The 26,357-nt window shown below is 39.6% G+C and overlaps 4 protein-coding genes across 5 annotated transcripts; 3 read left to right on the forward strand and 1 right to left on the reverse strand.

Annotated features, from left to right (window-relative positions):
• Positions 1–790: 790 nt before the first annotated feature.
• LOC128438060 (molybdopterin synthase sulfur carrier subunit) lies at positions 791–3,626 on the forward strand. The gene is made up of 3 exons (XM_053420423.1): positions 791–920; positions 2,289–2,413; positions 3,486–3,626. Exons 1-3 carry the CDS (start codon positions 909–911, stop codon positions 3,610–3,612), a joined length of 264 nt encoding a protein of 87 aa, XP_053276398.1. The 5' UTR covers positions 791–908; the 3' UTR covers positions 3,613–3,626.
• On the forward strand, positions 3,601–5,219 carry LOC128438059 (molybdopterin synthase catalytic subunit). Its single transcript, XM_053420422.1, has 5 exons — positions 3,601–3,627; positions 4,062–4,175; positions 4,593–4,749; positions 4,870–4,993; positions 5,076–5,219. Exons 2-5 carry the CDS (start codon positions 4,064–4,066, stop codon positions 5,181–5,183), a joined length of 501 nt encoding a protein of 166 aa, XP_053276397.1. The 5' UTR covers positions 3,601–3,627; positions 4,062–4,063; the 3' UTR covers positions 5,184–5,219.
• Positions 5,220–7,151: 1,932 nt separating this feature from the next.
• On the forward strand, positions 7,152–13,571 carry si:dkey-3h3.3 (uncharacterized protein LOC100144568 homolog). Of its 2 annotated transcripts, none has more exons than XM_053420419.1 (4): positions 7,152–7,307; positions 8,092–9,078; positions 9,842–10,059; positions 11,110–13,571. In XM_053420419.1, the coding sequence occupies exons 1-4, from the start codon at positions 7,302–7,304 to the stop codon at positions 11,177–11,179; spliced, it is 1,281 nt and encodes a 426-aa protein (XP_053276394.1). In that variant the 5' UTR covers positions 7,152–7,301; the 3' UTR covers positions 11,180–13,571. The 2 variants fall into 2 exon arrangements, with proteins under 2 accessions (XP_053276394.1, XP_053276395.1); XM_053420420.1 differs by having other exon boundaries at positions 7,235–7,307; positions 8,944–9,078.
• Positions 13,572–18,583: 5,012 nt separating this feature from the next.
• Positions 18,584–25,450, reverse strand: LOC128438058 (Golgi phosphoprotein 3). The gene is made up of 4 exons (XM_053420421.1): positions 25,010–25,450; positions 23,596–23,727; positions 22,534–22,648; positions 18,584–20,084 (listed from the first exon to the last, which is right to left on the reverse strand). The coding sequence occupies exons 1-4, from the start codon at positions 25,217–25,219 to the stop codon at positions 19,660–19,662; spliced, it is 882 nt and encodes a 293-aa protein (XP_053276396.1). The 5' UTR covers positions 25,220–25,450; the 3' UTR covers positions 18,584–19,659.
• Positions 25,451–26,357: the final 907 nt, after the last annotated feature.

The raw sequence follows: 26,357 nt of genomic DNA on the forward strand, positions 1-26,357 counted from the left end.
TACTATAATTAAGTGCCATTTAAGTGCTACAAATTGTTTTGTTTGAACTAAAGTTTTGTTTAATATTTTTAATTAAGTCTTTCTGCTGTCCTGATGTCATTGGGGAGCTTGTTCCACCATTTAAGAGCCAGGAGAGCAAACAGTTGTGATGTTGTGGAGTGGTTAGCTCGCAGTGAGGGAGCAATAAGCCGATCGGGAGATGCAGAGTGGAATGAACGGGCTGGGGTGTAACGTTTGACCATGTCCTGGATGTAGACTGGACCCATCCTTTCGCAGCACAGCACCGCCTTCTGAGTGAAAAGGGGACGTGTTCTCCTGATGTTGTGCAGCATGAATCTACAGGAACGTGTTGTTGCAGTAGTGTTGGCAGTAAGAGGAGTTGACTAGTTGTCTAGTGTCACACCCAGGTTCCTAGCAGTCTGGGTGGGGGCAACTGGGAAGGACACATTCTATTTCTTACGATTTATTATGTTTATTTCAACATGTATATATTTGATTAGGCTACTAATGCGTACAATTATATCTATTGGCACATATATTCATTTTTGTATTAATTTGTCTATCTAACTGTGACCGTGGAGGCTCGGAGCAAGAATGACTCAGTTCAAAGGAGGAAGCTGTTCAAAGGCTGGCAGCGACTGGAGAGACCGTCTTTACCCTGCAGACTTTACTCATCTTAAACAGCACATGAAGATACTGCTGGAATATCTGCACAGTATCAAACAAATTGTAAAAAATAGCTCATAACAAACGGTAGTGGGCAGCAATCCGCCATCGACCCGTCTCCTCTGCCAAATCGTGAGAAGAAGAAGCGGCAGCGGAAGAAGAGGAAGAGGCAGCAGCAGCTCAGCTCATATGGCTCAGCTGATGAAGCTGAGGTGAAGTGTGCGGAAGCAGCAGGCTCATTCATGACTTCACAGGTCAGTTCGCTCTCTCATGTCTGTTATGTATCGTTGTTCTCAGGATGGCAGCACTCAATTCTCGTACGTTTAATATAAATTGGATGAAAGGGAAACAGCGATCAGTTCAATCTACCGGACCTTTCAAAGTTAGAACAGCATTGATGAGTAAAATAAAGGTTTAAGTGAAGAGGAACAACTTTGTGGTAAAACGATGCATCCTTTTCTAGCCCTGGAGAGAAATGGGTCTTCGTTTAGATTGATGTGTTTACAGTGTAAGTTTTCCATATTGAGATGTGATGATGATGATGATGATCTCGGTGTGTCATGGCTTCTCACTCAGTTGTTGTCTGAGAACAGAAACACGTCCTGACGGCCATCTCCTCTTGAGAAGCACGAGGACAAAGTTGATTAGACTGAGAAACAAAGCTAATGCGGAACCTCACCCTAACTGAGCTCAGTGTACTTCAGTGAATTGACGTGATCTGTGGTGAATATGATGTAATGTTGCCTGTTTGCACTGGGTCAGATGATCAGATTGTGAACTTAAACAACAGGTCTGAGAACAGCCCTGCACAGCGTCATTGACATGAGCAATAATTACACATTATATCCATTCATGTTTCATTGTTTTTTAAGAAATATTGAGAGAAACAGAAATGTCTGACTGATTACAATGTAGTAAAAACTCCATGGTAAGGAAGCAGCTGCAACAACAGGCAGTCCATCGTCTTTCTTTTATTTAGTTCATATTTTGTATCGATGACAGACTCAATCGTCCTGTCCATGGATGATTCCTGTCTAATGTGCTCGTTCACGAGTCTCTGCTTGAAGTTTGGCCGTTGGATTCAAGTCAAAGCACAAACTTGTCTGGGATAATTTTCCTCCTACCTAGCCTCCTCAGACCGGAGTACATCTTTTCATTCTGTGCTTGTGTTCCTCTACAGCCCCATATCAGCACACTTACATTTCTATGTTTCTAAGTGAATGCCGAGGCACAACATTGGTGAACAAGTGATTGATGTAGTTTGGAGAAAGGCCATTTAAAAATACATCTAAATCAATACAGAAGTAACAGGCAGTGTAAGTTGAAGAGGGATGTAGGAGTCCTGTTTGGTCAGAGTTCTGATCACTTCAAATTAGACTAGATTAGATTGATTATCTCACTCAGTGAACTCTGAACTGCACTGATCCAGATAGAGTTTTTGAATTTAGTTTGTAGATCTGATGCTAGTTTAACCTAGTTCAAACTTTTGAAAACAGGGCTCATGGTTTCCAAATTAAAGTCCTTCATAGACAGGTTTTCATCTGTTCACCAGATTAAAGTTCTGCTGCTCTTTGTTTTCAATAAGACAAAATAAATAGAAACAACAATGTTTTCCTCTTCAGGTGTTTGTGTTCTACTTCGCTAAAAGTGTGGAGCTAACTGGAGTGAAGCAGGAGGAGGTCACTGCAGTGCCAACACCAATCAGTAGCCGGGACCTTTGGAACCTGCTGGTACAGCGACATCCGAGGTATGAAGCACATCAGTGACAGCATATAGATGTCCTAATGTCCAGATGTCCAATTATTCAGATGTCCAAATATCCCCAATGTCTAGACTCTGTCTGTCAATCTACTAACCCTGGAGTCTGTCTTATCAAGTTCAACATACCCAGGAAATGTTTTCGTTATGCTGCTTCACTTAATCCTAACATTGTCCTTCCTAGTAACCTGTAATAAGAAGTTGGTTATCAGCTGTCTCAGTTAAGCCTGGGTTTGCTTATCCAGCTACGCTCATGTTCATGTTAAAGATGCAGAGTCATTTATTTCAAGGAACTTTGTCCGAACAATGAATTAAGTTCATAATATGATATGAGAAGAAAAGCTGATATCTGCTGAGACAGACGGGTGACATTAAACAATGTTAAATGTAACTCTAAGGCTAAAGATAAATTGTAAATACGTAATTTTAAAAGGTTATTATTGAGCATTGTCTTTGTTTTTTGTCATACAATTATGGACATGTGATTTAGATTTTAAAAAGTTAATATTAATAAAGTTAGAGTTAATAAAAAGTTATATTGATGTAAAGTTGATGTCTGTATGAAATGATAATTTATAATTATGAAAATAGCACTAACATTGTGTTTTTTTTAAATAAGAGACTTCAGCTTATCAGAGATATATTGTGATAAACTCTCTCCCCCAATACTATGTGTATTTGAGAAGCTCGGTTTGAAAAACAGAGTGGACAAAAAATATCTGCTGCTGTTTAGTATGTTTTTCTTGTCCTTCTTAAGATCCTATGAATAAATGACTCCGATTTTTCTGTCACTTAATTTTTGTTTAGTTTGCCCGTTGAGAGGTTTTGATCTGTTATCATCATAATGTTAGTCCTTCAGCAACGTGACCATGGTGATTCTTTACTTTATAAGCAGTGAACAACTTTCTTAGGTCACAAAAATCTGAATTAAACCTAAAGTTACCTTGATTACTGCAAATCCTGCTTCATAAAACAGGCCCCTGTTCGCCTGTTCTCTTTTTTAGTAAATTGTCTTACATTCCTGACAACGTGTGTTTGTGTGTGTGTGTTTGTGTATTCAGACTGTCTATCCTTCAGGGTCAAGTTGTGTTGGCAGTGCGTCAGCAATACGTTGACATTGGCGACCAGGTGGTAACCCTGGGAGACGGGGACGAGGTGGCTGTTGTGCCACCTCTCAGTGGAGGATAGAACACAACAGATAAAGTAAGTGTTAGATTTAAAAGATGAATGCCATGATGGCCTCACAAAACATGCCTTTGGCCTTTTGAACATAATACCTCAAGTCTGCCTTTAGGGAATTTCTCAATTGTCTCATGGACTCATAGATTAACTGATTAGATTTCATTGATCCAAGGTCACAGGAAAGAATGTGTATGCAGATTGACACTGAACTGGCTGACAGGGACATTTAGCTGCAGTGTGGTCTTTCTAATTATTTGTGTGTCGGTCATGTCCAACTTATTACATGATCGCATCTTTAAAATTACAATAAAAATAATTGTATTGTTTTGATTCCAATTGAAACCGTCCACATTTCACATTATCTTTGTGGCATTGATGATGAGACTGCAGAAAAGAATGTATCATTGTTATGTTGAAATTGAGACGTAAAACACCTGACAAACTTTTTTTTTCAGAGATGTCAGATGAGCGGAGAGACATCCTGAAGCTGAGTCGTGATTGGCTGCCTGTTCAGGATGTGGTGGATGCTGTCAGCAGTGCCTCCTGTGGATCTATTTCAGTGTTTATAGGTTCACAATTTATTTTAATAATTTATTCACAGCTGCAGAAATAATTTATCTTATACACATATTTTTTTTTATTTTTTTTTAACACGATTTTTTGACAATACCCTTTTAGAATAACATAGTATTTCAAGACACAATATGTTACATTTCAGAGGGGGATTTATATTTGAAGGAAAATATCAATGTGATAAAGTCATAATAATTCTGGAATAAAGTCATAATTTAATGTTTCAAGACAGTTATGATATATTTGTGGAGGGGAGTATATTTGGTGGATGTCGGTATATTTTAGAGGGTAAAAATCTAGTGTTATATTTGGCTTTAGGGGATCGGGACTGATTATGTCAATGAGTATCCTCACAGAGACAGAAGAATATGTAGTTGTGTTTTTAAGTAATGTGTATGTGCGCATGTCTGCAGGTACAACCCGTGAGGATGAGGTGGATGGCAGGAAGGTGGTTGGTCTGGAGTATGAGGCGTACGAGCTCATGGCCCAATCTGAGTTCATTAAACTGTGTGGTGACATCAGAGAGCGCTGGCCGACTGTTACGCATATCTGTGTCCACCACAGGCTGGGGTGAGGCGTTAACACTACTAATGCTAACTGCTTACACTAACAAGTGGTTTGACAGTTTGGTAATAATATTATAGAAAGGGTTGATGTAGGTCCAACTCATCTGTGAACTTCTTCCCTCAGGTGGGTAATGGTGGGCGAGGCCAGTGTTGTCATGGCGATTTCGTCACCTCATCGCCATGACAGCCAGCAGGCAATCAACCACTGCATCAGCCAGCTGAAGGCCAACGTCCCAATCTGGAAGAAGGTAGCAACCTCAGGAGCCGGTCGTGATTATTGATAACCGATGATGTTTGTTTGATTCTTGATCATGTGACTCTGATCAACAGGAGGTGTATGACACTCAGGAGGCAAGCTGGAAGGAGAACTCTGAGTGTCCCTGGTCAGAACACAGTAAAGTTCAGAGAGAAAACATCAACGTTAACATGTCGGTGTGAGCTGCTGCAAATAAAGTGTAGAATGTCTGAAAGAAACACGAAAGTTAACGATCTTTGATTATTGGTCTCTGTTTCTGTTGTTGAAGTCTGAAACAATAACAGACATTGATGTCAGGTAAGTTAGTGAGGAATACCTCAGTCAGTTCTTCATCGAACCAGACTTGATATTACTTTACATTAATGTCAATCAACACATGCTATTCAGTATGTATGACTGACATCAACAAAGGAACAAGATTTGTTTGGTCAACAGGAAGAAAAAAAGTCTGCCTGTATGTGGTTGATAGGTATATTGAGGTATACCCTGGTCCTGACACTTCTAACAAATTATTTTTACAGGTATATCTGGAAAGATGCAGCAATAGAAAAATGTTATGTAATCTAACTTTTATGATTTGATATTACATCAGAAAAAAGAACAAAGCCTTCACATTTGCCTCTAAAATGTTCAGAAACTGACCTTAAAACTGTGTATTTCTGCAGAATGGCAGCAGTTTTATTATGTCAGCTATCTGTGATTTGGTGAAAAACTCTTTCTGCCTGCCTTTTATGGGGCAACTGAGATCAGTCAAGTGTGGTCTGAGCTTACTAGGTAGCTTGTGCTTGTAATGCCTATGTGCTGCTGACATTATAGTGGCCGGAAGCATAATATATGTATTTAGTCAGTCTGTCCTACTGTCATGAAAACTCTCTAGGGCGGCTGTGGCTGAGGGGTAGAGTGGTTGTCCTCCAACCTGAATGTCGGCAGTTCGATCCCCAGTCTGAACCATCTGCATGCCGAAGTGTCCTTGGGCAAGATGCTGAACCCTGAATGGCCCCCTATAGAATATCAAAGTGCTGCAAATAGATGCACTGTATGAATGTGTGTGTGAATGGGTGAATGTAAAACTGTACTATAAAGCGCTTTGAGTGGTCATCAAGACTAGAAAAGTGCTATTTAAATACAAAACCATTTACCATTTAACTCCTTGGAATTTCTTTAAATTTTACACAAATGTTGGACTCAAGGATGAATTGATAAGGTAGTGGTCAAATGTCACTAACCTCACAAAACATGGTTTTGACTATACCCGGGAATGCACTCTCTATTGCATAATATACTCAATGCTATTTATTTATTCTCTTTAAACGTCTCACTACATACTGTATTTGAGTCTGGAAATGGATGTAAACTAAACTTGCAGCCTAGTCTAATCTCTAGCAAAAGTGAATGCTTCATTGCATAATGTAATTTTCTAACTAATTTGATGATGTCATAGTGATGTCATGATCCTATCATATGATCATGAGTTATTTTTCAATCTATATACATTTTATGTAATGTCTACAATCCTTTGGGATGCAGAGATACCGGCACGATTTAACTATGCATGATGTCAATTTCATCTACATGACGTCACTTATCGGATGACGTCATATGAAGGGGTATAAATTGTGATAAGTGTTAGGACTATTTTTATTAACCTGAGAATTATGAAATCCAAAGTGAACCATCTGGAGAAACTCCTCGGTAATATTCCCACAAGGTTTGGTGAAATTCTGTCCATGTGCTGTTCAAGTTATTTTATCAACACACACACACACACACACACACACACACACATTAAATAAAAAAAATATAGACAAATTAAATTACATTTATACGTTGACCTCAATTTGAGATATGATCCTAAGAATATCCTTTACATCATCTTGTACACTTAAACAAATATGCTACAAAACTAGCTGCATAAGAACAGCAAACTCTTGGCTGAATGTAGTGAAGTAAAGAAGCGGATATTTCCCTGTGAATAATGGAAGTAGAGTATTAAGTATCATATATAAACAAGTATATACAAGCCTAAATGCACATATGAATGTTTGGATAAAGTAAGAACTCTAAGTGTAGCACGTGGGGGAAATGAATTTGTATCCATTGGACAGAACACATTTGTGAGTCTATGATCGACTACAATGACATCTTTAATCGTGGCTTTAATGTCTGATGTTTTTTCCTCTGTGACCGACAGGGATCGCTAAAAGACAAGTGAGGACGCAAGAACATGAAAGTGAAACCGAAAAGCAGACAGGTCTTCAGCACTAAATCCAGAGGAAGAACTAAGTCAGAGTAACTGCGTCATGAAGGTAAGTGTCTTATTTTGTACATCAACAGTAGATGAAGAGGCCAAAGGAAAAGGGGAATGAAGGCAGGGGCTTTATTACAGTTGGTGAAGTTGTGACACTTCACCACTGTCGCTGTGGTTTTTCCAAATGAGACGTTGGAAGGTTTCTACCTTTTTCTCCCACACGCGCAAGGTGGCCGTGTTGGTTGGATGTGCCCACACAACTAATCAACATATCAGTTTAGCAAGTTACCATAAGGAAAGGAAATTGATTGTTGACGATCGTTCCACCAATCAGCACCACGCAGTACATCAGAAAGTGGAAGTAGACTTTTCATACCCAAAACATGTCCATGTAACAGAAGTACCTCCTCTAAATAGGTACGAGATCTCCATTGGGACTCAGAGGTGGTACGACTTTACCAGCTTCTCCTCTTCAGAATTACGCCTGATTAGAAAAATATAAAACTCTGCCTTCAAAGAACAATACACACCTCAGGCCTCGCTAGGGTTGTGTGTGTGTGTGTGTGTGTGTGTGTGTGTGTGTGTGTGTGTGTGTGTGTGTGTGTGTGTGTGTGTGTGTGTGTGTGTGTGTGTGTGTGTGTGTGTGTGTGTGTGTGTGTGTGTGTGTGTGTGTGAAGAATGTTCTCTCAAGGTCTCTCAAATAATGCACGAACTAATGGAGACAGTCAACTGAATAGAACGGAACTTTTCTGATTGTTTTTGAGTTGTTTTAGTGTTTCAGTCTTAATTTATCACCAGAGACTATCCAAATGGCTAACTTTAGGTGTCTTGTATTTTTGCAGTTTATCACAGACATCACTATCATCATTGATGAAGCTGATTACACAGAGCCTGGAAGATTAAGGAAGATTCTTAAATCTTACAGTGCTGAGAAAGATGGTTCCTGCTACAGAGTGGGAGGAACCTTTGAGGAACTGGAAGACCTTTCAGTCAGACTATCAGCAGTAAAACATTCCATCAGTTCTGCCACACATGGTCAGCTAGATGCTTCAACTCATATCAAATCGATTGATGTATCTGTGGTTGTTATGACCTACATTCAGCAAAAATGTGCAAAAGAACTCAACAAAATTCAAGGGAACAGTTTTGTCTTTGAAACCCAGCCAGAACATAGAACAGTGAACAATAATCCCAGTGGCACAGTGCAGGTGATTATAAGACAACAGGGTGTCTCAGCACACCCTGTTCATGCTGATTATGTCAGACAAAGATTCATCACATTCTACCAGAGAACTGCCTCTGACCTGCAGGTCACTTCTGTCCCTGTGATTCCACAACAACTGAAAGACCTGCAGATGAGGTTTCCCAAAATCCTTTTTAAACCCAGCCACGGATATCCAGAAACAGCTACAGGGCCCTTTCTGCACATTGCTCAATTGAAGAAGTTCCTTTTACAAAATACACAACGTTCAAGCGAGAGTCCAGTGAACAAAGGTTCAACAGAAACCCCAAGCAGTAGAACCTGGGGTCCTCAGCCTATACAAGACAAAGATCCTGAAGATGAATTATGTCCAATCTGTATGGAGCCAATAGCGATTAAGGAGAAGCAAACCCTGCAGTGCAAGCATTCCTTCTGCAAAGACTGTTTTCAAAAAGCTTATAAATATAAGCCTGTGTGCCCCACATGTGGAAAGATATATGGTACTTTGACAGGGACACAACCTGATGGAGGCAAAATGAAAACCTACAGAAACAGCTCGTCTTTACCTGGATATGAGAAATATGGAACAATTACTATCCACTATGACGTTCAAAGTGGCATCCAAGAGGTAAGTCTCATGATACAACACTAAACTGAAACATGTTGGCAGAATTATGCAACATTTCCATCGAACATTTTAAAAGGCAGTTAAATGTTTTTTTTTTATGACAAACAAATAATTTAATTTAACATACAGCATCCCTTTTTTCTTTTATGTATCTAATGTAAGAACTAGACAATGATGTGGAGTTTTTTTTTTTTGCCATAGCGGTGGTATGCCTTCTACTGAGTGCGATTCTAGCTTAGACTAAATTTACTGATGGCCCGATCATTCCTTGTCGGTGGTTTATAATTTACCAGCAGTATTCTTCGTAAACATAATTTTTTCTCACTCTTATCTTCTCATTTATGATGAGTTTTCTTTAATCATAACATTGGAAAAGAAATCAATCTCCTGCTGGTGAAATCTACCGACTCAATTTATATGGCTAACTAGTTAGCCGGATATGTTATATTATTGATATATTATTTTTTTGTTTGATAAGGACAGGGTTTGGAGTTCCTGTATTTGGTCGTTTCCACTCTTATTTGATTCTCTTTTCTTTCCCTCCTTTTTGTACTTAGACATTATTCTGCTAATTATAGTAAGAATTGTATTAGCATTAGTATGTGTCTTGAAAGATCTTATTTCCAAATGATATTTTTGATAAATAAATTATTTATTGATTCATAAATAATGTGGACTCCGAGTCGCTCTTAGCCAGATAATAATGGACAGCTTGCTTGGCAGAACAAAATCAAGCGGAGAAACATCTACTGTCTGTCTGCAGGAGGAGCATCCTAATCCTGGTCAGCCATTTGAAGGTGTATTCCGCACGGCCTATCTCCCAGACTCCTCAGAGGGCAGGAGGATCCTGGGACTGTTGAGACGTGCCTTTGACCAGAGACTCATCTTCACTGTGGGTCGCTCCACCACCACTGGCAGGAACAACATAGTCACATGGAATGATATTCACCACAAAACTTCAACACACGGAGGACCAACTTGGTGAGGACACAAAAAAACATGATTATGATTATTTCTGTCAATATTGTGATCATGATGGACTTAAAAGAAATCTAAATTATTTTGGCGCCCATTTTAACAGATTGTAGATTGTTCCCTGCCTGAGTGAGCAGTGCAGCTCCGCAACAGCTCAGCATCAGCTCTTTTACCTCACGCACAGCTCACAGCAGAATAGACAGAGAAAATGTAGATTTCAATATTTTGCCCCTAGTTGCTTGTTAATGTAGTAAACTTATTTTTACACTAAACAAGCATATTTTGTTCCCCACTTAAGAGAAGGACATATGCATTCACAACAACACAGCCTGACCCGCGCTGACTGCGCAGGCATTTTGGATAATCCCTTCCGATTACATGGGCGCTGAAATGCGAAACATTCCTCGTTCCACACGCCAGTTATCTGGGACTTAATTAATAACGTCCAGGGCTTCAGCCCCATATGCCCAAGCAAGGTGACTCCCATGGTGTCGGATCATGGATCCAGGCTGCCGCTCAAACTGAAACCCTGCTATAGTGTCCTGGCATTTAGTTGAGTTAAGACTTTTATTCGAGGGAATATAGTTGTTCCACAAACCCCAAATTGCAGCACCACTGTAGACATGCAGCAGAAAAGCTGCCTGTGAGAATAACAGATTACTTTGATCCACAGCAGAATCAACCTAGGATGATAATCGTTTTATGTCGATTACTTTGTTTTCATAATTTTTGGAAGCTATAATCGGAGTTCAAACCACCGATCTTCTGATTAGAGGTCAACCTCTCTAGCCCCTCAGCCACAGCCACAAATCACAAATAAAATATGTATATAAAAACAATATATATATATATATATATATATATATATATATATATATATATATATATATATAAAAAAACTGAAATCTGTAAATTGATGACCTAAATGTAATCATCTGTTCAGAAGTCTTGTGATGTTACTGACAGCCTACTACAGGGCTAATGACCGCCAATCATGCAACATTACAGATTAACTGTCCATATAAAGTTATTTAATTTCTGTCATTGTCTTTACAGCTATGGATACCCAGATCCTGACTACCTCAGCCGAGTTGGAGATGAACTGAAACTCAAGGGAATTGACTGAGTTTCTGTAGAGTTTTTTATCACATGAATAGACTAACAAGCTCATGTCATCTGTTAAATTACAATATTATCTCTTCAAAGTTATGTATAAACATCTCCCATCTAAAAACCCACATATAAAACAAAACATAAGACTATATAGAAGGTATAATTAATGTTATTTTAATATCATTTGATGTTTAATAAATAATGACATCTCACATTTATCAACCACAGCTTCAGATGTTAAATTTTCTGTGCTGATGACAGCCAGGGCCAATATGTTTTGTTTTTTCCGTCCGTCCTATTCTTGTGAACGCGATATGTCAAGAATGTCTTATGGGAATTTCTTCAAATTTGACATGAAAATTCACTTAAAGGTGACCTGATAGATTTTGGTGGTCAAAGGTCAAGGTCACTATGGCCTCACAAGTAAATTAGTCGGTGAAAGTGATATCTCCAGAACACCTTGAGGGAATCATTTCACATTCGGCACAAACATTTCGTTGGACATAAAAATTTACTTATTTGATTTTGGTGGTCAAAAGGTCAGGATCACTTGAGTTTACATTGTTGTGAGTGTCCGAGGGGACATACATCATTACATCTGTAACAATTCACTTAGTCACAGATGAGCTGATCGATTTGGGTGGCTATAGGTCAGGGTCACTGTAACAAAACCAGTTTTTGGTCTTGTGAATGCAACATCTTAGGAACTTTTTCTTAAAATTTGGTTAAAACATTAATTTGGCCTGAAAGATTAGATTTAAAGGTCATTGTGGCCTCATAAAACATCTTTTTGGCTTCTTTGACAGGATATGTCAAGGTCATGTCTGACTTAAGGTAATATCTTTATAATTTATCAGCGGTCAGAGGTCATGGTAATTGGAAAGAAAAAAATATTTAGACTGAAATGCACTGGTGGACAGAGGCATACAACCCATTTCGCAGATTTCTCTCATAATTCCTTATTCCTTCTTTTTTTTTATCTATACTGTTTGATACTATAGAAATGATATTTGGAAAATGAATGGCTAAATCTACTGGTCTGTTTAAGGTAAAACTTTAGAATGTGTAAGCTGTGTAATATATTAAATAACACAAAGCCACCATTATTTTTTTGTTATATGGTAACTTGTGTGTCTAATGTTTTTAAGTTCATTGTATTTATTCACAGCATGTGGATACTGGTTAAATGATTTGGTGTTGAGTCGAAAGGATTTTACCATGAGTCCTGTCAGCTGTATTCCACTGAAGCATATATACCTTACCTGAAACCCAGGTATACTTGTTTGGGTGAATTGCTGTGTTGCTGTGCCGCCAGTGTCCTTGGTGTTGGTTTCAGCTTATGTCAGAATTAGAATCAGAATTCTTTTAATTGCCAAGTATATTTACACATACAGAAAATTGCCTTGGTGTGGTTGGTGCATTGGACATAAAACAACAATATAAACATCTTGACAAATGGACCCGGACAGAAATGAAACCATATTTATTGTGCACATAGATAGATAGATAGATAGATGGATACTTTATTAATCCCGTGGGAAATTCAGATCATTGAGTAGCTTGTACACTTCACTGACATACATACATAAATAACATATGGAGAACATATTTACAGATACCTGCCTTTATTCACTTCTCTTTGGACTCTGACAGGGGGAGGATCATGATTTCAGTGAGTGTGGTGAAATGATCCCAAGTGGCTTGAGCTTTGTAAGTAAAAGGACAAAGTTTGATGCTGAACTTGCATGTTTTTTAAGATAGTGGTAGGTCAACAGCTGCTAATGTAACAAAAAATTAAATATAAGATTTAATTTGTTTGGTAAATAAGGTTACATTGAAACCCTGCAAAACTATTTGCGCACACACAATGCTCACAGACCTATGTCCTTATAAAATCAATAAATTAGCTTAAGGGTCAAGAATGTTCAAATATAATGAAAATCTGTTGTGTGATTAGACCCTTCCAAACCCTTGGTTTATTGTATAGGGTCAAAGACAAAAACAGAGTAGAGGTCCCATTTATTTAGGTATCATAAATAATCTCTCATATTCAAACCACTACTTCAGGTGATTTTCAGTTGCATAAACCTGTTGGTCAGCCCTTCTCCCACAATGGTTGGCTGCATCACTCACCCTTTACCACATCCATCAGAAGGAGGTTATCTGTCATCAGCCATGTCTTACACAAAATCCATGAGCCTAAATTGCAAAAATTGTGTTTAAACAGAACAGTTCAACAAATCTGAAAAGAAAATGCATACAATTATTTGAGGGAACGTGGAATTAAGAGCAAAGTATTGTGAAAAGCCGGGGGACATGTTTCAGAGTTCAATATTTTGAAAGATGGTGTAGTTGTAACATGTCCTTGGAGTTTGTCTGATAAAAATACATTGTGTATAAATCCATCTTTTCTTCTGATTCTCTTCGCATTTGATTGGTCATCTTTTTTTTTTCTGAAATTGAGTAGATTTATTTTGAGAATAGTCATTGGACTTTTGACCACACAGGAAGTGTTTGACAGTTTAGTTCAGTCCGCGATAGATGGGGAACTTCCAGCCTTAAAATAAAAAGCACGTCATTACATTTTTGTTCTGTGATAACACATACTGACAAGCTTGACCAAATCTGAGACAGTCAAAGCCATAGAAAGTAAACTTGGACCCTTGTTCCTGTCTTTCTACGATAGAACACCATCTTTGGGCACTGATGATTTGACAAAAGTCTGACAGAAATCTATCAGCAGCTGATTTCTTTGTCAACTTGTAATACCATTCTTGTGAAGATGTCAAATCTGTCCACCAGCGGTAACCCAAACACTGACCTTTCCCTCCTGATGTGCCTCTGTTCATCTCCCATATTAATGCAGGTTTGATGAATGCAGCACCTGTCAATGATAACAAACTACCCTGGAAGTATACACTGTGATCTGCTACAGAGATTTTCTAAGGAATGAGCCTGTGACTGCTGTAGTATAAAAATAACCCATTCCCCTGTACCTCCTCAAGTGAAGATTGATGCACTCTATAGTTCATGCCCACTTGACAGGTTGTAACTTCACTGATAGCAGTATCAGCATCCACTGCAGAGAGCCAAAGAGACTCTGAAGGGACACGTGAATGAACAGAACCCCCATCTCCTGGCAACTACAGTACTCCAGTGTAATACCCATGTGATGTAAACAATGGTGACCTCCCTTCTTCTTCTAGATGCCACTCCCTTAAGCCATGTGGTTGGATTAGTGAAGTTGCTGCTTCATTTAGATATTTTTGTCAGATGTTACTATGGTATACTGAAGTATTATTACAAGCATGGCATGCTGTCAATTAACTTCTGGGCCACATCCTGACTGATGGCAGCCCATTCTTGCATAATCAATGCTTGGAGTTTGTTATATACATTTTTTTTTTTGTCCACACGCCTATTGAGGATGACCACAAGTTCTCAATGGGATTAAGGTCTGGGGAGTTTCCTGGCCATGGACCCAAAATTGCTATGTTTTGTCCCCCGAGCCACTTAGTTATCACTTTTGCCTTATGGCAAGGTGCTCCATCATGCTGGAAAAGCCATTGTTTGTCACCAAACTGTTTTTGGATGGTTGGGAGAAGTTGCTCTCTGAGGATGTTTTGGTACCATTCTTTATTCATGGCTGTGTTCTTAGGCGAAATTGTGAGTGAGCCCACTCCCTTGGCTGAGAAGCAACCCCCCCACATGAATGGTCTCAGGATGCTTTACTGTTGGCATGACACAGGACTGATGGTAGCGCTCACCTTTTCTTTCCGGACAAGCTTTTTTCCCGGATGCCCCAAACAATCGGAAAGGGAAATCATCGGAGAAAATGACTTTACCCCAGTCCTCAGCAGTCCAATCCCTGTACCTTTGGCAGAATATCAGTCTGTCCCTGACGTTTCCTTTTTGTGCAAAGCAATGATGACTGCACGTGTTTCCTTGCAAGTAAGTATGGTTAACAGAGAAAGAACAATGATTTTAAGCACCACCCTCCTTTGAAAGCTTCCAGTCTACTACTCTGACTCAAGAGAATCACTGACATGATGTCAGGTGATCCTTTTGTGGCAGGGCTGAAATGCAGTGGAAATGTTCATTTTAATGGCAAAGAGGGACTTTGCAACTAATTGCAATTCTTCATAACTCTTCATAACATCCTGGAGTATATGCAAATTGCCATCATAAAAACTGAGGCAGCAGACTTTGTGAAAATTAATATTTGTGTCATTCTCAAAACATTTGGCCACTGCTGTAGAGTTGCCACATGGACAGGGACTCCCTTCTTTCATGGAAAAATGCCAGCTTCTACCCTCCTGTGTTATAAAAGAACCAAACAAGAGTTTCTTCAACCTTACCTGGGATTCCTTAATGCCTTGTCGTTGGAGGAGCCTAGCAATTCTATGTTACTTAGGTCATCTTTTAAAAACTACCTTGGGGTCATTGCCTCAGGCCTGCCTCCACTCTATTGGGGGAGGGTTCTGTTAAACTCTTCATTAAAGTTATGAAGGATTATTGAAGTTTGTATCTTATCACATTTACCTCTTGTAAGTATTTTTTAGAGATCTGGCAGATCCGTGTCTGCATTGTACACTGGGCACAAAGTATTGAACATGTTTTTTATTACTCCTATGTAAATGGAAAAAAAAATAAAAATATCCAAAGTTATTAAATTAAGATTAATAAAGAGATATTTTATGAAAGCATCTTGATTACGCCATAGTTGTTGTAATGTAGGTCATTAACCCTGGCTACAAATTACATCAATAGATCAATCGCTTACGACAGCAGCACCCGTATCCAGGATATTTTGGCTTAACTTAAGTATGGTGAGCAGGAGTGGAAATGCTTTATCTGTCTTTATTTACAGTCCAATGTAATGAAAAAATAACAACTTGCCATTTTTTTAAACACTGCAGAGTTTGGTACGTCTTTGCAAGCCGTGCATGGCTCTCCCAGAGGTTAAGTATTTGTTTAGACAAGGTGTTTTGGCTAAAACCAGCTAAGAGTAGCATAATTTACACCATAATCATCACTATCATCTGACCCCTGCCAAAAAGAATCAGATCCAGCCATCGCATTAGAGGTTAGTATGATAGAAGTGGTCAAAACCTTTGTTTATGGCCCCGAGGAGATGTTACAAAACTGTAAGTGGTTTATAATAAGAGATAGGTTTCCCGTCTCTGTCTTAAAATGTCCTGTTTTGGGTTTTGTATTTTTTTAAATAGTGTATCATATCAATAAAAGGTAATGTACTTTTGTTTAGTAGTTTTTGAAATTGCTTGACTAAACATACCCAAGACTTCTCCCTGTTCAGAATTCCACTTCATCAATTATTTGATTCTTCATACAAGACAAATCCAGAATGATAAATGCATTATCCCAGGTAATTACTTGATTTTTGATTATACACTAACAAGGGAAAGTATGTTTCTATTTGGATTTGCGGTCAGCTTTCTTAAGTTTGTTCCTGTAATGAAAACGTATCAGTGCAATCCTCAACAGCCCCTCATGCGAGGGGTCCGTATCAGAGTTGGCAGCTGGCTGCTGATGCCACTGCAAATGCAAAGAATACATTTTAGACAGAGTTAATGTATCAAGGAGCGGGGAGCAAAAACAAAATCATTACATTGGACCCAGACTAAGTTACGTTTGGTTTCAACTGTTATCATTCAGATATTGCAGGCTTGAATCCTGAAACGAAACTTTTTGATATCTACCATTTTCACAGTGCATCAGCAACAGAGATAATCCCAATCATAAAATGCTGGTCAGAGGATATGTAAAATAACATGGCCTGTATACAATTAATTTGATCAGAAATATATACATTGAAGCCAGTGTGGAACTTTTATTATTTTTTGGGTTAAGGTTATGCTTCAATACTGACAATATCTTAATGTGTAGATGTGCTGTTAGAGGCCTCTATGAGCCATATTCATTGAAGGGCCTGGCCACAGAGCAGTGTTCCCCTCTAAAATGACCAAGCAACGTTTTCCTACGCTAGCTGAGACAGGATGATGGAGCAGGGAGAGGCAGGGTGGGCGAGGCAGAGTTGAGTGTTTTGTCTTGGAGTCTCATACTAATGATAGCTTAATATATTATTTGAACATATCATTTGCAGTGCATCTTCCCCACCCCCAAATCATGATAGGTTTTGAGAGGCAATTAGGAATGAATCTGGAGATCCATTTTCTAAGTGTTTGAATTAGCAATGGGTGAAGAACACGTTTTTGTTTTGTAATACTCGTTTTTGCCTCAAGAGGCTTGGATGCGCCCCAGTCAAAATAGGACTAAAGGCATTCGTTTTTTCTTCCAGGTGTTTTTTAATATGTGCATGCACTAGAAACACAAGTTACACATTTTGTGCGAGTATGGGACATTACTGTCAATTTCTTTCTTTAGCAACGCATGTATTTAAATTTTCCATTGAAAGTAATGTAACTTGCTAAAACACTCAATAGGTTATGCATCGAGTAATTAAAAAATCACCTAGAAGACATGAATGGTTTCAGGCCTGTTCAGAATTTGACAGTGGTGCAAATAACTCTTTGTTTAACCTTTTCTAAACACAGGAGAGACAACTGTTTTTGCAAATGCAAATGTTTTTCTCCATGTTTCTCAGGGCTTGCATACTGTTTTTCTATCAGCCATATCAATTCTGCATGTGAGGGATTTATATTATTTCATCTAAACTATTGTTTGCACAATAGTTTAAACCAGGCTACTAATGTAATTATTTTTTTCTACAAATATTGAATAGAGCTGAAGTCTATTGAATGTCACACATCATACAAATCAGCATTCTATCTTCCATGATCTGTCCATGCACATTTAGGGTTGTTTTGTGGGCGATATGACTTCAAATCAATATTGGGATTATTTCAAATTGTACCTCTAATACCATCAATTACTTTATGCCCCCCCCCCCCCCCCCCACCAGATCGTGATCTTACCACCTGTACCCATGAGGAGCATTACTGAGGGCCAGTCAACGATTCTGCTCATCTTATCTTTCTGAATCATTCCCATGTAGAACTGATCTATATCGTAACCTGCTGAATTCATATTTAATTATTAAATTAAATTTAAAAAAGGGCGTCGCTTTTTCTGCAACTTTTAACTTAAAACTTCTCGTTGCATCATAATTTGCTGGAAGAATTTCTCTTCTGTTTGCAGGAGTGCGTGTGTCAGTTGCTCTTCACACATTTAGTTATTAAATCGATGATGTCGGATTACAAATCCGGATCGTTCTGGTTGCTTTTACTCTGATGTCCTGGCTGTGCGTGTCACATTATGCATTGTGTTGTGCCTAGCAGGTGACCTGCGTTCGCAGAGAATGTTGGACTTTTTTCAAGGTGTTTAAAGTCTCCTAAACTATAGACAGACTCAAACAAACACACAGTAGTCTTCCTAGTCCTGTATGTGTCCTAATAACTTCCTATAAGTGTTTTTATTGTTAACTTGAAAATGTGAGCACGGCACAGTACAAGGTACCCGGACCATAGCAGCAAAAGGTATGGAAAAGAGACCTGACAGTTCGTGAATGCACACATTGGGTATAGTATTAACCAAATTAACCGACCTGATCAAGATTAAGTCAGTTAGAGGTTATAAATGTCATTTCGATACATTTTTGGTTAATTGCCCAGCCCAGAGTATAATTTCCCTCAAGTGCCCTTGTGGTTTTCCTCAATGGTCCTTTGACCTGACCCTGCAGGCAAGTGACCTATAAACTCTCTGCAGGTCTGAATGTTTCTCTGCTTGTACGTGTCAGTCCTGTTATATACTGGCAACATTTCTATGTAGCTGGGACAATCTCGTCCTTTGTATTTATCCATAATAATGGATGGATGGATGAGATGGATTAAGAAAATGGACGGAGTAAAAAACTGGAATTTAAAAATGTTGAAAGTTCACAGTACTAGTTAGAAACTTTTGGATCTGACCATATTAGTTTCCCCAAGTACTTGATATAAAAGTAAAACAATGCTGTGAAAAATCATATCCTTACATATCACATTTGGAAGAAGATACCGATTTAAAAACTTTCATGCCTATGTATTAAGATGTTAAGATGGTACCTCAAGTAACATCTGCCAAACATACTGTACCTCGAACTGTGTTAAAGATATACCCCATAGAAAAGAAAGATATAAATCAACATCTTGATTTCAGCCACACCCATATCACCACCAACCACTTCATTTAAAGTTCCATATTATTATTATTATTTTTTTAGCAAAAGTGAACACATAAAGGACACGTGGGGAAAGGGACCATGGCGGATTAACAAGGACAGTTATCTGGAAGTAAAAGAAAATGAGATAGACAGAGGAACAAGAATAGAGCGCAGCCCATTCCAAAAGTCCAGGCTGGGGTAAACTGTAAGTCCGTTAAGTCACCATATTGGTGTCAGTATTGTGATTCCCACCCCAATGCACAATCCCACTTGAATGCCACAACTGCTTTGCTGTCCTTTTTGTAGTGAACTCATTTGGTGAAGGCAGCCACCACAGCCCATACCAGCTCATTGGTGGTAGCCTTCATGCTCTCCCCCTCGGGCTCCAGCTCCAACAGATGCCGCACTCTCTTCATGGCCAGGTCATATTGGTCGTCTAGCAGCGGGGCAAAGGCATTTTCCAGGACATCGGAGGAATGAGCTAAGAAGATGAGTGCGAGCATCCGCTTGTCCATTCGATGAGGGTCATTCACCCACTTGTCCAGTACAGCCTCCTGGACCTTCTTGATGAGGCGCTGCTTGATGTTGTTGTTGGTCAGAGGATGTGTGGTCATATCAAAAAGCAGAAAGTTCTGCTTCTCTGTAGTGAGGACACCCTTCTCCACCAGGTTTTTGGCCAGCCGTTCACGGACGTTCCTCAGTTGATAATGAAGCTTCAGGGGGTTCCACGTCTCTCCTAAAGATGAGCATATGGAAACATGTGAAAGTCAATGATGTTACAACATGTTTATGACAAAGGCTGAAGTGTGGAACTCAATTTGAAACTGCATTTACATTAGAGAAAAGTGCAAACCCATATCCCTATATCGTATTTAAGAAGCCAACAGTTGAGACTGGGCCAAAGTGATAACATACACATGGTGTTTTTAAAGCAGTGGATATGCCGCCACATTCTGTTCAAACGCAGGTTTTAAAACAAACACAGAAAGTAATAAAGCACAAAATAGAGTCCCCATTCTTCTCCTAAAGAGCTGTACTCTGCAAACAATGTCAACAAAAAACACATGACAATACAGTGAATCACACACGAGGCTTCTTACACAGCTGCTTGTGTGAATACAAATAAGAGTACACTTCAACATTTCATTTTCTAAATGCTGTACATTAATTAATATTTAAATGTTTTGATTTGCACTGAACTCCAGACATCCGTGTGAAACAAATGTCAGTGTTAAAGCGTCTTTCTGCAGATTTTTTTTTTGAAAAATAATATCTAAGGATGAAAAAGCAGTACAGATAGAAGACACCAGTAACGATGTCAAGAGAGCTTTTGATGATAAATAAAAAACATGTGATGCAGTTGTGGCTGATTGATTTTGATCCCCAGTCTTCCCCATCTGCATGCCGAAGTGTCCTTGGGCAGATGCTGAACCCTGAATTGCTCATCATAGAAACTGAGTTGTTTAACTCTGAACAACACATGCAGAAGTTCGTACATTAAAGCTGATCAGGAAAAAAAATCACTGTGATTAAAATACAATGTCTAATCAGCTGCTGTTTAACAGGCAGTTGGTGTATGATATTGTACACAATAATGTATTTTCATAATTCATACAAATAGCACTCAGTTTCATTGTATGCCTGGAAATATTTGGACAGGGACACAATTTTAATAAGTTGGTCCCTGTAAGCTACCACAAAGGATTTGAAATGAAATAATTGAGATGCTATTGACTTTCAGCTTTAATTTGAGGGTATTTATTGGGTGGGCTATTCCCTCGTTATTTTATCATCAATTAAGCAGGTAAAGCGTCTGGAGTTGATTTCAGGTGTGGCCTTTTCATTTGGCAGCTGTTGCTGGGAATCCACAACATGCAGTCAAAAGAGCTCTCAATGCAGGTTACACAGGCCATCCTTAGGCTGCGAAAAAATCCATCAGAGAGCTAGCAGAAACATTCGGAGCGGCCAAATCAACAGTTTGGTACATTCTGTGAAAAAAGGAACGCACTGGTGACCTCAGCGACAGAAAAAGGCCTGGATGTCCATGAAGACAACAGCAGTTTGATGATCACAGTTTCTTTTCCATGGTAAAGAATAACCCCTTCACAACATCTAGTGTGGTGAAGAAGACTCTCCAGGAAGTAGGCGTATCATTATCCGAGTCTACCATAAAGAGAAGACATCACAAGAGCAAATGCAGAGGGTTCACCACAAGGTGCAAACCATTCACAGGCCTCAAGAATAGAAAGGCCAGATTAGAGTTTGCCAAAACACATCTAAAAAAGCCAGCCCAGTTCTCGAACAGCATTCTTTGGACAGATGAAACTAAGATCAACCTGTACCAGAACGATTGCACCAGCGCCGCGCAGCGCCAAGGAAAACCAGGCGCCTCCTATCCACCCCCCTTTTAAACTTTTGTGCGGTTCACATGGGCTGCGATGCGCCTCGCGCCCTGCACCGATGGTTTCGGCGTTGAGTCTGTCGAGTTCGCTTAATACAATACGGGTTACATACAACAACAAGCGGGGAAAAGCAGAATCGCGGGCTAACTGCACGGCGCGGCACAGCGTTTCTGTTTCCAGTGTAAACCAGGCGTAACGTTGTTATATTGAAGAACATTTGTTATGATGAATTGAAATAAAACGTTTTAGAAATCGAAAAAGTAAATTCATAAAACAAAAACAAAGATGCGTCGATTTAAAATATTGATGTCGATGCATTTTCAGCGTCGACATCATCGATGACGTCGACTAATCGCTGCAGCACTAGTGGAGACAGTGTGATGCATGGCTTCCAATGGCACTGGGTCACTAGTGTTTATTGATGATATAACAGAAGATGCAAGAATTGTGAAGTAAGGAATTTGTTGCAATTCCTAAACCATTCCTCCAATTTTGATGTAATTAAAGCTGAACGTTTGCACTTCAAAAGCATCTCGATTATTTTATTTCAAATCCATTGTGGTGGCATACAGGGCCAAAATTATGAAAATGTTGTCGCTTTCCAAATATTTCCAGACCTAACTGAAAGTTAAATTGTACACTTACATTCTAATCTTCGAACCACATGTGACAAAGCTAAAAAATACACTGTACAAATATAAGGAGGCAGCATGGGCCTGTTTTTTTTCTAGATTAATGCACAGATACACCACCAGAATGAGGCTGCGATGCTCATGAACTCACCACTGAGCAGTTCGATCCAGCTCTGCACAGTTTCTGGTGGTTGGGTGTCTTTGATGTGTTTCAGGGCTTCATCCAGTAGCACGTCACCTGTTGGAGCATCTGACTTACAAATTACCTGCGAATGATGACAGACAGTTACAAAGTGTAGTAATCAGAGGACAGCTGCTGAAATCCTTGCTGAATTTATCAAGGATCCGCTCACATCACTGACTGATATTCACATTCACACCATACACTGCTGATTTGTATATTATGGGCTCAACTAGATGTTTATCTATAATTAACTTTCTTGGTGTTGATCGAGATCTTCTTGATTATTCAACTGTTGGTCTCTAAAATGAGAAACCAGTGAACAATGCCCAACATTTTCCCTGACGCCTAGACTGACTGGGGACATATTATGCCCATTTTACCACAGTTGATATGGCTCCTTGGGGTCTTAATGAAATGTCTGTAACGTATTTTGGTCCAAATACCACAAGGATCATATAAAACAGCACCCTTTTACCCTGTCTAAAACAGCCCTCCTCAGATTGACCTGTTTTGAGTGACCCGCCCCCCCTCTCTCACCAACAGCCCCCCCTCTCTCACCAACAGCCCCCCCTCTCTCACCAACAGCCCCCCCTCTCTCACCAACAGCCCCCCCTCTCTCACCAACAGCCCCCCCTCTCACACTCACACACACACACACACACACACACACACACACACACACACACACACACACACACACACACGAGGGGCTACAGCTCTGGAGGCTAACACCGCTGCAACTTTTGCGGCGAAGTGCACTTAAAACCCCGGGTATGATTTTAAGTTAAAGCGAGCGACGGAGGCGGCAACGAGATGCTGGTGACCGGCACCGGTTCGTGCAGCTCCGGGTGCGTTGAGCAAATCTGTATGGGCCACAAAAGTTATAAGGCGCAGCTCTCTCTCTCTTTAATAAAGTAATTTTTTTGCTTGACATGCTCAAGCCCTAGCCCGCATTCTTTAAAGAGGTGGCAAAAAAACCTTCTCTGAGCAACTTATCTACTAAAAGCATAAGCAGAAAAAATGTCCTACCTTCCTGGCCAGCAGACTTTTCCTCCTCATGCCACACGTCTCCAGCTGGAGGCGTCCTCTCAGGGCCAGTTCAATCAGCATGCACCCTCGCAAACCGGATGAAATGCAGTCATTCCAGAACGAGGTGTAGCCCTACATTGTGGAAACACACACCAGGACCCAGTTTATCAGTTCCAATGAAATTACAATCAGACAGCCAGAAGTATTTCTGATGGTTATGCGTATTGCCCTGGTGAGTCAAATCAAAGCAAACACAGAAAGTAACAACATAAAGTGCTTTCAGTCACAAATACGTGTAGCACCCTCAGAGGAAACAATATTAACACATTTTTTGGAAGATTGGAACCACATCTCTACTGACTGAACCAAACATTACAGCTGGCATTACATTAGGACAAAGCGCAAATGTGTTTGCTCCTTAGGGATCTGAATACAGACTGGATAATAAATTGAGACTGACTAGTGCAAATTAGAAAGTGAGCCGTGTCCATCAGTAAACCAAACAGATGTTGCATCATGCTTGATACTGACAGTATCAGCTTGCACATCGCCTGGTCAAAATGTATTGAAGAAAGATCAATAAAGATAACTATTATTAAAGCACATGACAAACTCATTCCTGATCGGTCATTTAGAGTAAATTCCACAGCTTTGTCAGGAAATGTTTATGAGTCTACATCATAAAGTGATTTTTTGAATAGGCACTTTTAAAAGGAAATTGACCTCCCACCTGTTGAAACTTATAAACATGCCTTTTTGTTATTACAAATGCACTTGGTCACCATGGTTGGAGGCAGATGGTCTCAAATCAAATGATAACAAAAACTTCTATAAGTGGCTGCACCTTCGTTGATATAGCATTGCTATATATTTGACTTAATTAAGATGAACATATAAATACTAGTTTTCACTTTGACTTGTTTCTTTCTTATGATCAGTGTGCGCAAATCCTATTCACTGGTAGAGACTATAAGAGTAACTTTATTTGGCTCTTCTGATTATTTAACGTTTCGGTCACGTTGAGCAGGATAGGACTGTGCGACGTTGATCAACATTACTGGATACTAACATTAAGACTGCCATCACTTACCCGTCTGTTTTTAGTTTCACTTCCTATTGTAAATCATTTTCTTCCGTCAACTGCAGCAATACCACAATAAACATCGTCTGTCACAAGACAACGTATGCTTAACTGAAAACAACCAACTGTCATTTTATGACACAATAATGCCGATTTTCGCCGGTTGTTGTTAGCGACAGCTAGCATCGGAGCATACAACCATTGCTAACGTTAACTAAAGCTATGTTGGTTGGGAACATTTTAGCTAACGTTAGCCTGGGCAACATCCCATCGTAGTGCGTTAATGTTTTTCTTACATTTACAGCGTAACAGACCGGGACTATCTGCCATTACCTCTCGGTCCTTCAGGCCTAACAGCAGCACTTCTTCCATCAAGGTGAGGCGTGTTTCTTTGGAGTCTCCGGGGTCGTCTTCTTCCTGCTCGTCTCCTCGCCGGGGCTCGTCGTCCTCCTCGGCGGGCGGACGGTCTTTGTCAGCGGCGTTGCGCGAGGCTTCGGTCCGCCTCTGCACGAGGCCCGAACTCCGCTGAGTCAAGGAAGTCATGTCTGCCGGCCGAGTGAGCTGAACGACGACGAAAACAAGACGCCCCGGACGACGCTGCCCGAGATGTTTACTCCACTTACTTGATGTCAACCATACAGCAGTCCCCTTCTGTGTTTTGCAAACTGACTACTGCGGCCTGGGGACCCTGGACATCTGGAAAACTGTCCGTCTTCCCCGACTTGGTCCGCAGCAGTGTAGCGTCAATCTAATATGGCGCCGTGTGGTTGATGTTGTACCGAGCTTATCCAGCAGGTAGAAGCCGAGATAACCTGAATATCAAGTACGTTTAACCTTCACCAACACTAGGTCAGTATATGTCCAAATATATTACTAGAGTTACAATATTATATAAGATAACAATTTATAACAATTAATGTGCTAACAATGTTTACAGCATTTTATCAACATAGTGTCAATCTGCAGTAGTCTCTAAGTAGGAAAACCCTGTCTGAGTCAATGGGTTAATTCAACAGGTATATTTAATTACAATGATTAATTAATAACGATATATTTTTTATAATAGTTGTACTATACTGCCTATAGTATTCACAATATTCACACAACTGCTCAGCTAACCATACTGTACTTCTCTGAAAGCTTTCTGAGGTTTTGAGAATCTTTCTCTGAAATTAATGTATTTTATGGTGCTCACAGAATAAAAAAAAATAGCTCTTTAAAAAAGTTAACATTCAAGCGACTACTCTCAGACAATACCCCAGCAAGTCCGACGTCCTTGCACCATTTATTCAGTGGAGGTTCTCCTGAGCACAACACACCTGCTTTTATGGTTGAATGTTGTAATGTTATGTATCTATTCATTCAATTTCAATATCATGTCCTTCACTTTCATTCTTCTTTATATTGTCCCTGCTGTGCCATGACCATATTTGGTCTCACTGAGACCAAATAGATACTGCACTCTACAGCCTGTTGGAAAATATAGTCCAGGTTCCAAACCATATTGCCACCATCAAGTGATGAGTGTGTTCAAGTGAGAAAACATCACCTGTCAACTTTGTCTTCCTAGCCCATGCAGTCTCATCATTATCAGTAGGACTCTGCTTTCAACACTAAATGCTTTCTTAAAAGGTTGAGTTGTGCTAGTTTTGTTTATTACTTTTTGACACGTTACATTTCT

This window comes from Pleuronectes platessa, chromosome 4, assembly GCF_947347685.1.
Source record: "Pleuronectes platessa chromosome 4, fPlePla1.1, whole genome shotgun sequence".
Taxonomy (NCBI): Eukaryota; Metazoa; Chordata; class Actinopteri; order Pleuronectiformes; family Pleuronectidae; genus Pleuronectes; species Pleuronectes platessa.

Bases quoted from the DNA above. Each gene is read 5' to 3' on its own strand.
- LOC128438058 (XM_053420421.1), bottom strand. From the start codon at position 25,219: ATGACTTCCTTGACTCAGCGGAGTTCGGGCCTCGTGCAGAGGCGGACC. The intron at 22,649-23,595 runs GTAGGACATTTT...CATCATTCGCAG, and splicing joins AAAGTCTGCTGGCCAGGAAG to GTAATTTGTAAGTCAGATGC. The intron at 20,085-22,533 runs GTGAGTTCATGA...GCTCATCTTTAG, and splicing joins CTGGATCGAACTGCTCAGTG to GAGAGACGTGGAACCCCCTG.
- LOC128438059 (XM_053420422.1), top strand. From the start codon at position 4,064: ATGTCAGATGAGCGGAGAGACATCCTGAAGCTGAGTCGTGATTGGCTG. The intron at 4,176-4,592 runs GTTCACAATTTA...GCATGTCTGCAG, and splicing joins ATCTATTTCAGTGTTTATAG to GTACAACCCGTGAGGATGAG. The intron at 4,750-4,869 runs GTGAGGCGTTAA...TTCTTCCCTCAG, and splicing joins TGTGTCCACCACAGGCTGGG to GTGGGTAATGGTGGGCGAGG.
- si:dkey-3h3.3 (XM_053420419.1), top strand. The intron at 9,079-9,841 runs GTAAGTCTCATG...GTCTGTCTGCAG, and splicing joins TTCAAAGTGGCATCCAAGAG to GAGGAGCATCCTAATCCTGG. The intron at 10,060-11,109 runs GTGAGGACACAA...TTGTCTTTACAG, and splicing joins ACACACGGAGGACCAACTTG to CTATGGATACCCAGATCCTG.
- LOC128438060 (XM_053420423.1), top strand. The intron at 2,414-3,485 runs GTATGAAGCACA...TTGTGTATTCAG, and splicing joins CTGGTACAGCGACATCCGAG to ACTGTCTATCCTTCAGGGTC.